The sequence below is a fragment of the Dacryopinax primogenitus genome (assembly GCF_000292625.1).
Source record: "Dacryopinax primogenitus strain DJM-731 SS1 chromosome Unknown DACRYscaffold_2, whole genome shotgun sequence".
NCBI classification, from domain to species: Eukaryota; Fungi; Basidiomycota; class Dacrymycetes; order Dacrymycetales; family Dacrymycetaceae; genus Dacryopinax; species Dacryopinax primogenitus.
The window spans coordinates 665,984-680,490 of record NW_024467199.1 but is presented as its reverse complement, the minus strand read 5'-3'; the positions used below and the strand labels follow the sequence as shown (position 1 = coordinate 680,490).

General features: G+C 50.1%; 8 protein-coding genes across 8 annotated transcripts; 4 read left to right on the top strand and 4 right to left on the bottom strand.

Annotated features, from left to right (window-relative positions):
- Nucleotides 1–360: 360 nt before the first annotated feature.
- On the top strand, nucleotides 361–1,280 carry DACRYDRAFT_113539 (CDP-diacylglycerol--serine O-phosphatidyltransferase; the record flags this gene model as incomplete). Its single annotated transcript, XM_040769651.1, has 3 exons — nucleotides 361–479; nucleotides 540–765; nucleotides 820–1,280. The coding sequence occupies 3 exons, from the start codon at nucleotides 361–363 to the stop codon at nucleotides 1,204–1,206; spliced, it is 732 nt and encodes a 243-aa protein (XP_040632305.1). The 3' UTR covers nucleotides 1,207–1,280.
- A 172-nt stretch (nucleotides 1,281–1,452) lies between these two features.
- Nucleotides 1,453–2,614, top strand: DACRYDRAFT_92739 (uncharacterized protein; the record flags this gene model as incomplete). The annotated part of the gene is made up of 4 exons (XM_040777103.1): nucleotides 1,453–1,591; nucleotides 1,642–1,853; nucleotides 1,901–2,055; nucleotides 2,113–2,614. The coding sequence occupies exons 1-4, from the start codon at nucleotides 1,477–1,479 to the stop codon at nucleotides 2,612–2,614; spliced, it is 984 nt and encodes a 327-aa protein (XP_040632304.1). The 5' UTR covers nucleotides 1,453–1,476.
- Nucleotides 2,615–2,646: 32 nt separating this feature from the next.
- DACRYDRAFT_19913 (uncharacterized protein) lies at nucleotides 2,647–3,681 on the bottom strand. Its single transcript, XM_040771720.1, has 5 exons — nucleotides 3,445–3,681; nucleotides 3,138–3,391; nucleotides 3,019–3,088; nucleotides 2,868–2,971; nucleotides 2,647–2,820 (listed from the first exon to the last, which is right to left on the bottom strand). The coding sequence occupies exons 1-5, from the start codon at nucleotides 3,592–3,594 to the stop codon at nucleotides 2,796–2,798; spliced, it is 603 nt and encodes a 200-aa protein (XP_040632303.1). The 5' UTR covers nucleotides 3,595–3,681; the 3' UTR covers nucleotides 2,647–2,795.
- A 696-nt stretch (nucleotides 3,682–4,377) lies between these two features.
- On the top strand, nucleotides 4,378–5,017 carry DACRYDRAFT_46329 (uncharacterized protein; the record flags this gene model as incomplete). Its single annotated transcript, XM_040774695.1, has 2 exons — nucleotides 4,378–4,468; nucleotides 4,530–5,017. 2 exons carry the CDS (start codon nucleotides 4,378–4,380, stop codon nucleotides 5,015–5,017), a joined length of 579 nt encoding a protein of 192 aa, XP_040632302.1.
- Nucleotides 5,018–5,202: 185 nt separating this feature from the next.
- DACRYDRAFT_19912 (ubiquitin carboxyl-terminal hydrolase 5) lies at nucleotides 5,203–9,309 on the bottom strand. The gene is made up of 11 exons (XM_040771719.1): nucleotides 9,211–9,309; nucleotides 9,065–9,143; nucleotides 8,867–9,008; nucleotides 8,639–8,808; nucleotides 8,397–8,589; nucleotides 7,911–8,344; nucleotides 6,918–7,862; nucleotides 6,486–6,864; nucleotides 5,703–6,438; nucleotides 5,521–5,650; nucleotides 5,203–5,468 (listed from the first exon to the last, which is right to left on the bottom strand). The coding sequence occupies exons 1-11, from the start codon at nucleotides 9,211–9,213 to the stop codon at nucleotides 5,350–5,352; spliced, it is 3,330 nt and encodes a 1,109-aa protein (XP_040632301.1). The 5' UTR covers nucleotides 9,214–9,309; the 3' UTR covers nucleotides 5,203–5,349.
- A 718-nt stretch (nucleotides 9,310–10,027) lies between these two features.
- Nucleotides 10,028–10,996, bottom strand: DACRYDRAFT_113534 (uncharacterized protein; the record flags this gene model as incomplete). Its single annotated transcript, XM_040769650.1, has 2 exons — nucleotides 10,794–10,996; nucleotides 10,028–10,741 (listed from the first exon to the last, which is right to left on the bottom strand). Exons 1-2 carry the CDS (start codon nucleotides 10,965–10,967, stop codon nucleotides 10,028–10,030), a joined length of 888 nt encoding a protein of 295 aa, XP_040632300.1. The 5' UTR covers nucleotides 10,968–10,996.
- Nucleotides 10,997–11,948: 952 nt separating this feature from the next.
- On the top strand, nucleotides 11,949–12,909 carry DACRYDRAFT_46391 (uncharacterized protein; the record flags this gene model as incomplete). The annotated part of the gene is made up of 3 exons (XM_040774700.1): nucleotides 11,949–12,293; nucleotides 12,347–12,425; nucleotides 12,476–12,909. The coding sequence occupies 3 exons, from the start codon at nucleotides 11,949–11,951 to the stop codon at nucleotides 12,907–12,909; spliced, it is 858 nt and encodes a 285-aa protein (XP_040632299.1).
- A 615-nt stretch (nucleotides 12,910–13,524) lies between these two features.
- DACRYDRAFT_103890 (uncharacterized protein) lies at nucleotides 13,525–14,307 on the bottom strand (the record flags this gene model as incomplete). The annotated part of the gene is made up of 3 exons (XM_040767836.1): nucleotides 13,525–13,645; nucleotides 13,694–13,812; nucleotides 13,876–14,307. 3 exons carry the CDS (start codon nucleotides 14,305–14,307, stop codon nucleotides 13,525–13,527), a joined length of 672 nt encoding a protein of 223 aa, XP_040632298.1.
- Between the last annotated feature and the right edge of the window lie 200 nt (nucleotides 14,308–14,507).

Here is a 14,507-nt window from a genome sequence, read left to right as displayed (position 1 = left end):
TTTTTTTTTTTTTTTTTTTTTCTTTTGGCTGAGCACTTGTCTCGACTTGAGTCAACTAGGCGGTGCACAGATAGCACTACTGTACAGAACGGTCAGAATGTTGTGTCCTATCATTTGCACACGAAAACACGTGCATTATAACCCATCGGCGCATGCGCAAGCTGGTGCACGCCGGGACCAAGAAAGTTGCCGGTGATGACGTCTCGAAGGAAGCCCCCGGACCCTGATGGGCTGCGTCTCGTCACGTTCCTGTGTCCCTCTGCGCATTCCTCCTCCCCCTTTCCCTCTTCTTCTGCCACTACCAACGAGCACCGCATCCTCTTCAATTCCCCTCAAGAAATTCGTACACAATTATCTAAAATGGTCGATGTCAGAGAGAGGAAACGAAATGGCGACGAGAGGAAGCCGCTCGTCGATGAGGCGAAGCTCCACGCACTGCAGCAGTATCAGGACTCGGAGGGGCATTTCACTCTTGTTCGGTATGTTCACATACTCTGTCGATGAGGCTTTATCCTAAATGAGTTGATTGTTTTACGTAGAAACTTTCGCCTCGCAGATCTTGTTACGATCATGAACGGCTTCTGTGGCTGTTTCTCCATATTCTACTCCGCGCATTACCTTCTCTCAAACGACAAAGCACATCTCTACACTGCCCTCGCTTTTCCACTCGCTGGAATGATGTTCGATTTTATGGACGGGAAAGTGGCAAGGTGGACGAACAGCAGTAGCATGCTGGGACAAGAGATGGACTCGCTGGCAGATCTGGTAAGTTCATATATACGCGTGGCACGTTTTACAAATTTGCTGACGGCGATGCAGGTTTCGTTTGGTATTGCTCCTTCATTACTCGCATTTTGCTGTGGGTTAAGAACGATGCTTGACACCATCATTCTTACCCTCTTTGCCTGCTGTGGTCTTGCTCGCTTAGCACGGTTCAATGCCACGGTTGCCTTAGTACCGAAAGACGACTCTGGCAAGGCCAAGTACTTCGAAGGATTGCCCATCCCAAGCACACTAGCGCTGGTGGGCCTGATGACCTACTGGACGAGCCAGGGTTGGATCACGAGTGAGGAGGGCGTGCCCTTTGGTTCGGTCACGTTATGGGGCCAACCGGGTGGGAACGGAGAGGTACACTATGTTTGCGTAATTTTCGCTGCTTGGGCAGCGGCCATGGTGAGCAAGACGCTCAAGGTGCCCAAGCCTTAAGGCGATAATGAGCGATGGAAAGTGATGACTTCGTATGCGAACGTGGACTGTATCTAATGATAATAGACGATTCCTGCTTATGAGGTCTGTTCTCGATGCCACACGTCTCATAGAATACACCGAACAAGGGCATTGATTTGCTGTGATTGTGTCACTTGCCATCTCTCGCGAACATTTTTTTTGTGGGCGTTGGGAAATTACTTACATTGCCCATTCAGTGCACCCTGATACGTGTTCAGGGACCGTCTCTTCATCTCCCTCACTCTCGACATGGCACGATACTCTGATGTGCATAGGATTTTTCTCCAATCATTAATATCGCGCCGCTTTCTCTCCGAAAATCTAGCCATTCAGTTATACAAAAGATCCTGCGAGATCGTGGCAGGTAGATGCTCTTCGCTCCCGACCCTGAACTCGTGCTCACACACCCCACAGCTGCTGAAGGGACCGACCCTTCAACCCAGCCTTTCCAAAATGCACTAGAACTGGTGGCTAATGCGCTCAGCCCTATTGGGCTTGAGATACGTGCGCTTGTGGATGAGGGTACAAAGCAGAAGATGATCGCGATCGTCAATACGAAGGGGGATGCGATCGCTCAGGTGGCGACCGAGTTCACGCCCAACGAGATTGCATACTTCAAACTGATTGTGGGCCTGCTTCAAACAACATGGACAAGGAGCTAATGATTAACTAGGTGGAGTGTATCATGCTCGCGCCGTCCGAGTCATTCTCCCTTTCATCAATAGCTGCCATCAAGGAGAGCACCAATCTACCGTCGAAAATGACCAAGACTGAGGCAGAATCCACTCTGAACGCATTTGTATCTAAGGGCTGGTTGTTGAGAAGCAAGTACGTGTTATCTTCTAGTCATTTTATCTGGATTCTTATGAGCGTTGATATGTGTAGACGAGGCAGATATTCGCTATCAACACGATCTATTCTAGAACTACAGAACTATCTAAAGTCGACGTTCGAGGACGAAGTACTGGAATGCACCATCTGCATGGAGATATGCACCAAGGGTATCGCCTGTTCCATTGCGCGCTGCAAGACGCGCATGCATACTCACTGTTATGAGAACTACAAGATGCTGCATAGACATTGCCCAACGTGTAGCTCCCCTTGGGACGGAAAGCGTCCGATTCCGGTTGGGGAGGAGGCTGTAAAGGATGGTCCAGATTCGCGTAGATCTAAGAAGAGGGTCGAGCCAGAGGTAGTGCAAGAGGAAGAGGAGGAAGAGGAAGATGTGGAGGATGCGCATGAGCAGGAGTTCGAAGAAGAGGCCTCCGATGAGGAAATGGAAGAGGAAGAAGAGCGTGCACCTCCCCCAAATAAGGGAAGACAACGCAAGGCCAAGCACATGGACATTGCCACGAGGTTTGTAGATGACGAGGCTGAAGATGACTGAATTATTCGGTTTTCCTCTCCCTGGTGCTGTATTCTCATGTTGTCATTTGTTACGGGCTGTACTCGTTATGATGTTGCTAATGTGTAAAATCCCTCTAATCTCCTGGGTCGGGCTCGTGGTAGATCGTAAAACTGGGTAATCGTGGTAGCAGGTATCACTTCCTTGGGCCAGTGCCACTGTTCTACGCGGTGTTCTCTGGATTATGTCTACGGATTCTCAGAAATGAGGGAGGTGGAGGAATGCCATTGCATACATTTCGTTATCCTCACGCGGCGCATGCTCGTCTGCCGGGGGTTCCTGCAAATCTTCGCGTCGAGTGGGGGCGAGTTCCAGATTGCGATCAAATCCATGACTGGCCTTAAACAAGTCAGCATCGTGAAGCAGCAACATAGTAATCGACCTGCAAGATCTCGCCAGGTCTCTTCCTCGTCCATTGATGTCTGGAGTTGATATATCTGCAACATTCCCGCGAAACTAGACACGGTGTCAGTTCATCTCCCACCTAAGAAATCTCTCTGCATACGTGAGGTGGCCATCGTCGTCAGTATCAATACTGTCCTTGATCTCTTCTTTAACGGCTTCAGACAGGGGGGCTCCGTTGGTATCGATGGCCCATCGATCGAGAGCTTCGTCGGAGATGTAGGCGCCTTTCTGAATCCAATCGAGGGGTGGCGGGGCGGGACGATCGGGGCCAGAGGCAGAAAGCCAATCTAAGGGCTGGGTCGTAGGTTCTGGAGTACAGTACTTGCTGAAGATAAACGCAAGACACGTCTCGAACTGTAGACATTTTTGAGCACATAACTGGAATCGATCACAAGCACGCGACTAGCCTCGAGAGTCAGATCGCCTTCGTCGTCCAGTAACTGAACGTTCACTGTGCGGCCATGAGAGGTCCCAAAAGTATTTCGATGTCCCTGTTGCAACCCAGGCTCGGGTGTGTCACCCCGGCTGCTGTTCGCTAGTTGTCCCAGTCTGTTCATTTTTTCGACGGGGACCAGCCCAGGAGCGTTAAAGCTGAGAGGAATACAATCGGAGAATCTGTACGGCTATAGACACTCGGAATCGGCCGACGACCAGTGCAGAACCGCCGCCTCCTAGTTCAGCTTGCTTGTCGGTGAAGACAAAAGAAGGCATGCGACGCGTTAGGCGAGTAATTTCCTCCGATGCCCCCTCTTCGGAGACAAAATTCCTACAATGCCCCTCCGGAGGCAGTTGCCCTAAATGCCCTCTGTTCTTCACATGTGCTGCGTCTTCGCGTCGTCATTGTGGTAGTGAGAAAGAAAATCATAGTTTTTAAATAGTTCAGGGGTCCCACAAGTTTTCGATGTTACAGTACAGAAAATAATGCCTAATCAAAGAGCGAAATCTATCTCAGTCATTTTGGTACATTGCTGTTATTATAAACCTCAAATAAAACCTGTACTTAGGAGTATATATTCTAATTTCTTGATAACACCATATGTAAATATTACTGGAAGACCCCTAAACTCTCTTATTTATGAGTTTCTTGTCACTGCCACAAAGACGACGCGCAAATATGCAGCACATGTGAAGAAGAGGGGCATTTAGGCCAATTGCCTCCGGAGGGCATTGTAGGAATTTTGTCTCCGAAGAGGGGGCATCGGAGGAAATTACTCCGCGTTAGGCCAAACACCGCCACGTCCTGAATTTCATTGCCACGTCCGTTAACCAGCGCTAGGGCATCGCGTGCATCCATTCTCCTTTAAAAATCGCCTTGTTGGTAATCAACTATAACCCTCACCATGGCATCCATCTACGTGCCTTTAATATACGTCGGCGTCCTAGTCCTAGGGATGCTCATCTTCAGCCATTTCTACCGAAAACGACGAGCACGTACGTCCTGACATTCGATGTACCTCCAACAAGCTGACATTACTATCAGAGAATGCTGCAGCTAAATACGAGCCATGGTTCCTTACCCATCCTGAGCGAGACGTCTACACATCCCTCCTATCGCAAGACCCACCACCACATGATGCCCTCCTGAAAGCAGCACTCCTGCAACGAGCTGCCACCGATGTTCGCAGACTCATGCGGTTAACGGAGGACAAGCAAGCTCTCAGCCAGCTCTTGCAGAAGGGTTCAATAAATGATGACCTCTGGGCTTCTTTCCAGCAAGCGGAGCGGGAGATGCAGGCCGAGATGGTTGAGGTCGTCAGGGAGGCAGCAACATTCAAGGAGGGATGGGACAAGACGATTTTCGCTTCGGCAAATGAGATTGTCCTGAACGGACGGCATAAAGAGCATTACACGAAAGTGCAGAAGTTACATGAGGCAAGCAGTATGTATCCTCGATTGCTACTCTCAGACAGAGGTACTGACCAAGTCAGCAGCGGCTCAGGCTGCCCCGCGAAGCGCCTGTACCGAGTCAACGAAGTCTGAGGAGGACCTGGTCAAGGTGAAAGCTGAAGATGCCACACAAGAACCCGTAAGTTCCTTCCCTCGCACTGTCTGTGTCTAGCTGAAGCTGTCTCAGCCCACGCCAAGCAAGAAATCGAGGAAGCGGAAGTAGCGGCATTCGTTCGTGATTGTTGGTCCTTTTGCCTTGTATCTCTTTTACTGCTGTGGGCAAACCGTGATTTATATATGATGTTGAATCCCATGAGTACAGAATGACTAATACGCGAACAAAACGAAGTGTGCAAGGAACAAAACCCGGCACGGCGGGCGATGGTATCACAATCAAGGTGAGGTTTGGTCCATTGGTACCATGCTCAGCCCTTGATCACAATCGCTTTCTCGCCCAAACCGATCCGTGTCTTTCCTGTCCTATCGATATGGTCCAGGCCGAGGACATCTCCATCCTGGAATTTGTGATCGTAGATAACATCCTCTGTGCACAGGCATCAGTAAGTTCATACTATTGAGCACTGAGAGTAACAGACCATCCGCTATATATGTTGGTTGCTTGAACATGGCGGAAGACACGAGGGCGAACCGGTATTTCGCAATGTCCTTGTCAGACAATGCCAAACGCGCTTGTAGCCGTTTCTTGGTCTCGGAGAATTCCTCGCCCTATGAATGGACTACATTAACACAGAAAGAGTGAAGTGCTTTCCCGACATACCGATTTCAACACGAAACGGAAAGGCACGCCATGGAAGCGAGCGGGTTCCTTCGTAAAGTGGAAGACATGGATCGTCTTGTCCTTTTCGTCAGTCGTATATTCGTCAACGGGTATCTCCTCCGCATATATTTCGTTCATTTCTGGAAGATTGCCCAACATGTCCGACGAACTGTACTCTCTTTGCATCTTCCCATCACGGCTGATGTCGAAAATTCGTATCCTTCCGGAGCCTTGTGGTGATAGATTTACCATCTTCGCAAGATTGTCCGCAAGATCGGCTACAGAGTTCGTCTTCGGCAGAAGGAAAGAATGGGTGCCTTCTTCCTTATTGTGCAGACCAGTCCAAACGACTTTGAGGCTTCGCTTTGTTTCTAGCTCAACGATACTGACATCAAGCCTCTCGTAGTAGAGAATGGTCGATTGTGGTGTCAAATAACTCGGCTGAATGATCTCCGCGATCGTCTGATTGAGCGATCGTTTCAGAACGTTCTTGGGAGCGCCGTTTGATGTATTGGTGGTCGTGAAACGCAGCTTGATCGGATCCCATCTAAGATGATCACCAACCTTTTGTGCCATGGTCTCGTAATGTTGCTTCTTGCTGAAGACCAGCTGGAATGTCGAATGAGGGTCATTGTCCTCGACCTTCGGCTTGAAGAAGATCATGACGCGATTCTGAAGGAAATCGTAATGAGCGATAGGGTTAGGATGCTTTCCCTGCTCCTCTAAGTCTCGTGCGCTATGATGCGTGTCAGATCGAGGGTGCACACTACCGAAAACACTCACTCTTTCTCACTGATCTCCACTTGGAAGCAGATGATGTCACCATCCTGGATTTCGCTTTGTGCGAAAGTGTTTTTGGGTTTCATCAGCTCGATCATCCCAGGCTTGATCTCCTCATAAAGCCTCAGTGGTGTGCCCGGAGGGAAGTGCATGATCTCATTGATGTACGATACCAAGTCCCCAACCTTCTGATGTCGTTGGACGAAGTGTTTTCCAATCCCAAGCAATTGTTGATTCGCAACGTCGAACGATTTCAAAAAGACCATAATTGGCGCATTGCCTTGGTCTGTAAGCCGAGTTTTCTCAGCATTGGGGAAGTAGTCCAAGTACAATCGAAGTTCTGCGTTTCGCGAGGCAGAATTCGTTCTCACCATTTCCATAGCTATGAAGTCATGTCAAGCACGAATGCAATGATGGCAAGTAAAAGCGACGCACTGAGATTAGACTCGTGCTCTTGAATAGGAACATCAGGGCGAACGGTCTTATTTTGGCGGTTCACTAGTTGCCACAATCGTATATCTTGTGGATTGTAATGGAAATGTTTAGCGACTCTCTCCTTGAAGCGCGCATATGTTTCCTGCTTGAGAACTCTGAATGTCTCCAGATCGGAGGGCGGCCAATTACGCTCTTCAAAAGATGCCAAATCGAAGCCTTCGTGTAAACGGAAGGACTCATCCGTGATGACCTTTGCAGTCAGAAACAGATGTTGTTCTTCACGTTCACGCCTCTTGAGCTCACTGGCCATACGCTCTTCTTCTAAGCGAGCCTTCAGATGTGGAGGAGTGTCTATTTCGGTGAACGGTGCAAGGACCTCATCGATGGCTGTCTCGCGAATATAGACCAACATGTACGCATTCGTCATGCGCTTGTTCTTGATGCCATTATTACGAGGAGTCGGTGACATATACCCATTCTGGATTTCGCCACCGTAATTCTCCTCGAGTACTTCACGAGTGGTTGCCCGAGTAACACGGTCATCATCGAACTTGAACCACTTTCCATCCTTCTCGGGCTTGATCAGTGCGAAGTAATGACCCCCATGCAAGTCACCGGAATGCACAAGCACACCATGAAGTTTGTAGTTCCACGAGTCGGTTCCACGGCAGTCCGATTCAACGAAATCAGCCAAATCGATGTCAAGAGGGAATTCGTGCCGGTCATTGATCTTCACCATGGCATCGCGCTGGATATCGTATTCGAACCGCTTCAGCTGGAGATGCAGGACTGGTGGAAAGCTCTGGAAGATAACACCCTTCTTTGCGTCCTGAAGGCCATATCCCTCCGCCATGTATTTGTTTTCTCCGTCTAGCGTTTCGACAGCGACATAGTCTCGGAACGAGTCGTGCAAATCTCTGAGGCCCTTGACGTTCAGTTGAATGTCTGTTCACAAATTTAGTTCCTGTTTATGCATAGAGGCGATGCTCTCACCGTAGAACTCTTCTGTACGAGATGACTCGTAATCCACGTCGACACACTTGATATAGCTCTTCATCTTTCCTGTGAACAGCTTTGATATGGCACCTTCCGCTGCAGTCCCCTTCATCTTGGTCTCCAAGTTATCCTGAAGTACGCGATTGAACTCTTGGACATCATGTTGCATGAAAGAATCGAGAGACTTCCATCCAAAGGACTTTGTGAGCTCGGTGGTGCCTACTGGTTGATCGGACGTTTGCAGAAGATAGAAGACACGCTGCATTGCCAGTGCGACGCTTTCTGTTGCATGATCATGATCGGTAGGTATCTTGTAGACGGCTTTTCGAAAGTAGTTGGTGAAAAAAAGTGATTGAAGAAGGGAATTCATGTAGCATGTGGCACCCTGGTTCTTTAAACCAACCATGCCTGTCTCTTTCTTCGAGTCATAACTGCAAGCCTGTATTACCGCCATAGCAAAAAAGAAATCGGGGAATTACGCACTTGATAAAGTTATGCCATAACACCCCCGTCTCGTCTCTCAACACACGTACAAAGGCCGTTATCTCAGCACTGTCGTCCTCCAAGATAGGTCGCGTGTGACCTAGATTCTCCTGAACTTGATGCAGTTTCTTCAGCTCACAGAAGCGCGTAAAGCCCCAGTCACACTCCTCTGCGACAAAACGGTGGTGTGCATCTACTGTGAATCAACTTGCAGAAGCTGTTATAGTAAGAAGCGAACGCACGGCTCGAAATGAAGCAAGTCGGATCATGGATGTTAGAGAGAACAAGCGCGAACTGCGCACATGCGTGCCAGCCTTCCGGAGAGCCTTTAGGATTTGCGTAGTCCAGATAGATCGAAACGGTGTCAATTGTGGACGCGTTAACGTTACCGAAAGGGAACAAGAGAATTCTCCTGCGTTAGAAGCCAGGATGAGTAAGTTGCACACTCTCGCCGATAAGATGTCACGTACCAGCGATGTCCACCGCACTCAAATTCTGGGCTTGTTAATCGCCTGTCCAACGAGCGCCACTTCGTCAACTTCCAAGTGTATACCTTGAAGTCTTCTACATCATATCCAAGGTCCTGCATATGCTTCAGGGCAAAAGCCTTGTCTGTTTGTCGGAATGATTAGGGCTGCTGATAGAATAAAACAGTAACGAAAACGCACGATCACGCACAGACACAGGCTCCTCATGCTCTAGCGGGAGGAGCCCGTTTTTCTCTTCGATGTCCATGCCGTCTGACTGCTGATGAAGAGGCGTCGTCAGACTCCATCATGACGAAATCGCAATGTAGCTATAAGTGGAAACCCACCATTGCGCAGTATGTCTATGGTTGTCGTGCAGGATGTTAGGGTTGACAATGCTGCTCGCTCACAGAAGGACACTCCAGAGTATCAGGCAGGATTCAAAAAGGTCGTAAAAGAAGGATATTGGACGACAAGGCCGGGCGTCAGTCTCGTACAGGCCGAACGACGGGGTTGACGGCTCTTGGGCTTTCAAAGCGGTGATCTCGCCACGAGCGCGGAAGCTTTTCGGGTCGCGTTTAAGACTCCGACCTGCGCTTCCCCTCTCTGCGAGGACTACAACTCTCCGGCACGACGGACCAATATGTATCGATGCAGATTTTACGGTCTGTTCTGGGTAACTTGTTGCTCAAGATAACGATAAGCGAGAGGACACACGACCACCCACCTCCGGTGCAGTTTACGACAAGACGTGCAACGATTATGTGGGAAAACTGGATTTTGCCTGCTGGCAAATTCAGCCAAATGCACTATGCCACACTGAGATCGATGTACAACTCGAGTGATCAACACTTGCAGCCAGTTTTGCGGAGACTTTATTCAGAGGACTTGACCAACTACATATGATCTGTAGCTTATCCAATGCAACAACCGTGGGGCGAATCGATTGGCTGCTTCGCTTTCAACAAATTATGCTGGACTGTGGTAAATCATCAATGGATATATGTACATGATCGGGTAATAGATAGACATGGGCGTGTTCGTTAATATGCTTCAAGCAGGTACCATATAATGGTTTCGTCACTTTTCATGGCGATGATCTTTTCATGCCGAGCATCGCCATGCGCGGCGGAACTCGTCTCGAAACGCCGAATTGTTGCATGTTTAGTCGTCGTCCTGGATAACATAGCTCCCTGTGCTCACAAAGATGACAACAGAAGCCACACATGCGGCAAGGCAGGCACTGGTGAAGATAGCCACTGCCCTCGCGTGCCAGGCCCAAGTGTAGCACACCATGCCAACAAATGCGAGGATGAATCCATTGAGGGCGGACCAAGTACAACATGTATGCAGCCGTTCGAGAAGGTGTACAGGCGGTTGGCCCGATCCCAAGAAGTAGGTTTGTACCATTCTTGGATTGGCCGAGAACGGCATCGAGATGTTAGGCAGGAAGTCAGAGGAGTTACCGGCCGAGTTCGAAGCTTTGTGAAATGGCGAGTTGGATCGACCCAACAGCGTAAGCGGAGCGCGCGGCGTATTCCCGGCTGAGATGGGGGGGCTCGGTGCTAAAGGAGGCAAAGTAGGTGCGCTCAGTGTTTGTGCGGGGACGGGAGTCGCCTGAATCCGACCCTCCTCAGCCTTAGCCTCATTTTCGGGACTTTCGATACCGGTTTCCACCTCCTTCTTCTCTTTATTGGCTTCCTTCAGCTTGTAGCCTACAAGCAGGAATGCGGCAAGAAAGGAAACGGTGGCGCTGAATGCGTGGAAAACGACGGCGCCATTGAAGCACGCGTTCGCAGTTTGACGGACGGCAGAACTGGTATCATCCCCCGTCGTCATTACCAAAAAGTTGATCTCCGCGGCCGCAAAGAACGTTGTCTGTGTTTGAGTTAGAACGGTGCTTGCGTGACAGCTTAAATGCAGAACGAACGATCAGGGCAATGAGCTGCAATCGGTCCTGCCAGCTCTGCACTAAGTTGTGCATGGCTTCGTGCCTCGCTTGATCATCCAACTTGTCCTGTTCTTCTTGAGTACGCTGCCGCTTAGGAGTTGCACGACTGGAATCTGCCCGCTGGAGCTGGGATGAATCAGCAGACGCTGTCATCGCTTTGGGTCCAGAGAACAACTCGTTGCCTGTATCTCCTGTTCATAATCATATTCATGTGAACGGCAGGAAGATACGCACGGCGTGGGGTTGTCATTCCAGTGGATGGTATCAAATGAATATCCAGGTCTCCTTCCTCGCGTTACCGGGGTATATAGAGGAGTTGAGAAAGGAGTCCCAGTAGAGATTCATCATGCCAAGAGAATCGGACTGCTTGATCAGTACACGGGCATCGCGCGTAGTATGACGCGCCAAAAGTTCGGCAACACGTGATGGGGCGGTGCTGAATCGAGTCGCCGGAAGCGAAGACCCTCCGATCCTCATCAGGCTGACTCCCTGTGCCGGGAGAGAGAGACACACGTTGCTTATCCTGCATCACTCTGATGGTCATATTTCGACAGTATTCGGCAATCTCTCCGCGACATATCGGAGAGTTCGATTCGACGTTTGGATTCCTGTGCCCCGTGGCGTGAAGCTGTGTTGTTTATCTGATGAAACAACGTGGCACAGACGCCGTATCTCTGGACATCGCTTAAATGTATGCGTTTTCCATCCATGATAGGAGGCGAGGTGGCTCTAGCCCAGTTGGTTGCGAAAGTCGCGCCAAGTTCTGGTTGCGGAAGCCGTGGATGATGCTTGGGCTTGAAGCGTTCCGTTACTTCCTTCGTAGCAACTTCCGAGTTTGAGATCTCGCGCTTTCAACCCTTACATCTGCTAGCGTGGTTATATCCGAACTATGCCAGCAATGTGCTGGACTGTCATCCTCGTGGTCCACTTCGGCAGACATCAGCAATCTGAACACGATGAACGACGGTCGCTGATTTCCTCCCTTTCCATCAGGAGCATCCCCGGATCCTCCGGGTAAGTGCTCCTATATACTGTCCAAAGACTGAGACGATGATGGTTGAATCGCCTATCCCTTCCCCTTGTCTGCCCGTCATCACATATTCTGTCAGTTGAGCTGTGTGGTGACCGCTCGTCATGGCAGACTCGCTTCCACTCGACGTCGCCAATCTTGCTGGACTCTTCTGTGGATCGATTCTTTATGGCATTTTCGTCGTTTTATTCGTCCTCTGCCTTCATACTCTGCTTTATCGACGCAATACTCCGCGCCCAAATTATATTTTGATCAGTGGTGTGACAGCCATGTTCGTGCTCAATACCTTTGTGCTTGCGCTCAGCTTTTCCCGCTGCCTCGACGCCTTTGTGTTCATGAGGAATATTGCCGGAGGTCCTGTGGCATATTTTGAGGAACTAGGAGACTGGAAAGAGGTGACTCGGACAGCACTCGTCCTCACATATGCCGTGCTGGGCGACGTAATATTAGTAGGCTGGGCTGGCCTTGGAATTCAGCTGATTCTGACTTTGTCATTTCTTAGATCTACCGCTGCTGGGTTGTGTGGAGTAGACAGCTTGTCGTTATCGCGTTTCCGGTTCTCATTCTTCTCGCTGGAATATGTGAGTGCCGCTCGGTCGATCGTTCGTCAATTGCTGATATCGTCTCTCAGCTATGGATATCCTCACAACAGTGACACTTGCTTCCCTATCCGCCGGCTTCACCGTGTTTGCCGAGTCTCTGCAGCCACGTATTACCGCAGCCCTTTCGCTCATTCTCTCCCAAAACATCATCGTCACGTCGCTCATCGTCTTCCGTATATGGCGAATCAACCAGTCCGCAGGTGGACCAGCTATGGGCAGCTTGCGACCGATTTTGAATGTCATCATCGAAAGCGGCGCAGTTTTTGTAGCCATGATCTTCATTTTCTTAATGACATACGTCACATCTAGCAACTCGCAGTATATCATGGTTGATGCAGTGAGTATCGTGACTTGTCCCAGTGAAACCACTTTTCTGAAATCTCCTACCCAGATCAACCCGATGATTGTGAGTACTGTCTTTGTGTACAAAAATCAGGCGACTCATACTAGGATCAGGGCATAACATTCAGCCTTCTGACCATACGCGTCAGCCGTGCATCGCCCCACTCCAACAACTCCAATCCGTCCCAACAGTCACAGACGCGCTCTCAGCCCCGAGGGCAAAGGGATACATCACATTTTCTTCCATTCGAAAGAGCGCGTCAACTCATGGTATCGACTTTCGACAAAGCACGTACAAGAGATGCTGAAGTAGAGGACGCCATACATGTAGACACCATTCAGATGCGCTCTATTGGCGACGATGCCGGAAAGGGTTGGAACTTGTCCCGTGACGATCTTGGCGTGTGAAATACGTTGTCACTACCGCACCCTAGCATGGTTCACGGACCTCTTGTATGTTCCTGCATGTATCCTCATGGCCCCATCTTTATAGATGATAAAACAACTTGGTATTCGAAGCCTGATGATTTTCTCACGGCTCCACCCTTACAACAGAGTGCAAGATCCTCTTTGTGTCTTGTCCACTTATTGGCACGCTCTGACATACCCACCTTTCTTACTATTAGTTCAGTTGTTGAGGGTGGTGACAGGTGACTATCTGTCGCTGGAGGACTAGTCCCCACACTGGCGCGATAGAACGTCGTTATCAGGGGAGCAGGCGAGGAGGTAGTCGGTGCTACTGGTCTGCACGCCCGAGTTCGGAGACGATTGTAGGCAGCGCGGTGGCTACGATCGTGTGGTCGAGATGGGGGAGAAAGACGGAGAACATGAGACCGGGGAAAACAAGGAGCATGTTACTGCACAATGTGGATTTCTACGTGCGGAGAGCGAAGGAGGTGACGCACTCGTGAGGGATCTCGTGCACCTTCTGATTCTTCCAATGCTCGCCAGGCTGTGATTTGTCCTGTGCTTGGTAGGCACCATTCTCGTGTTCCGACGTACGCGTGCCCCTGCAGATGATGACCTGGCACATGACGTGCGTGGGAAAGGGTGAAAGAGGTTGTTATTAGGCCCCTACAGGACAGACATCGATTCTCGGCGCCGTGACGCTCTGTCCTCTCTTCCTCCGGCCAGGAAGGCCTGGTGTTTCGTTTCTGAAATCTGGAATGTCCGTTGACGACCATCGACGGGCGATTTTGAAGTCGCTCAGGCATGTCATCCCGTCGAAACCAGAGTCTTCATGCGACACCATGTTGATGGTAAATATATCCTTCGACGCAAGGTCCTCTGACCAATCCCGTCCGTAAACGGCATCCCGTGTGATCACATGCAGACCGCCTGTGCGAAGGTCGTACTGCGCATGTTCGGCCTTGCTCCTCGCGTATCGCTCGAGTACCACGTCCTCCACCAAGATAAGCTGCTGCAGCCACTCTGCACTAGTAGTGAAGGTTGTGTGCATGTCGAGAGGAGAAAATGGCGTGAGATCAACCACGATCGGAGTGTGTCTGTCCATTGACATAGCCGAAATGTCGCAGGGTTTTATGTTGGTGTTGCGTTGGTGTTGCGGGCACTGTACCATATCCAACAGTTCATTCACCAGGCATTCATCCGCATCTTGAGGGGCTCTGTATCGGGGCTTGGGGAAGGTGCGACGACGGGGAATTTGACATGCCAGTTGGCACATTAGAAAGCGTTCTTTGGGAACGCTTTGGTGGGCTG

What these genes read in the sequence shown, in the direction of transcription:
- DACRYDRAFT_19913 (XM_040771720.1), bottom strand. Translation starts at nt 3,594, where the DNA reads ATGAACAGACTGGGACAACTAGCGAACAGCAGCCGGGGTGACACACCC. An exon ending in AAGGCGATCTGACTCTCGAG is followed by an intron (nt 3,392 to 3,444) that starts GCTAGTCGCGTG and finishes AAATGTCTACAG; the next exon opens with TTCGAGACGTGTCTTGCGTT. An exon ending in CCGCGTGAGGATAACGAAAT is followed by an intron (nt 2,821 to 2,867) that starts GTATGCAATGGC and finishes GAGAATCCGTAG; the next exon opens with ACATAATCCAGAGAACACCG.
- DACRYDRAFT_19912 (XM_040771719.1), bottom strand. An exon ending in GACTTGCTTCATTTCGAGCC is followed by an intron (nt 8,590 to 8,638) that starts GTGCGTTCGCTT and finishes GATTCACAGTAG; the next exon opens with ATGCACACCACCGTTTTGTC. An exon ending in TTATGGCATAACTTTATCAA is followed by an intron (nt 8,345 to 8,396) that starts GTGCGTAATTCC and finishes ACAGGCTTGCAG; the next exon opens with TTATGACTCGAAGAAAGAGA.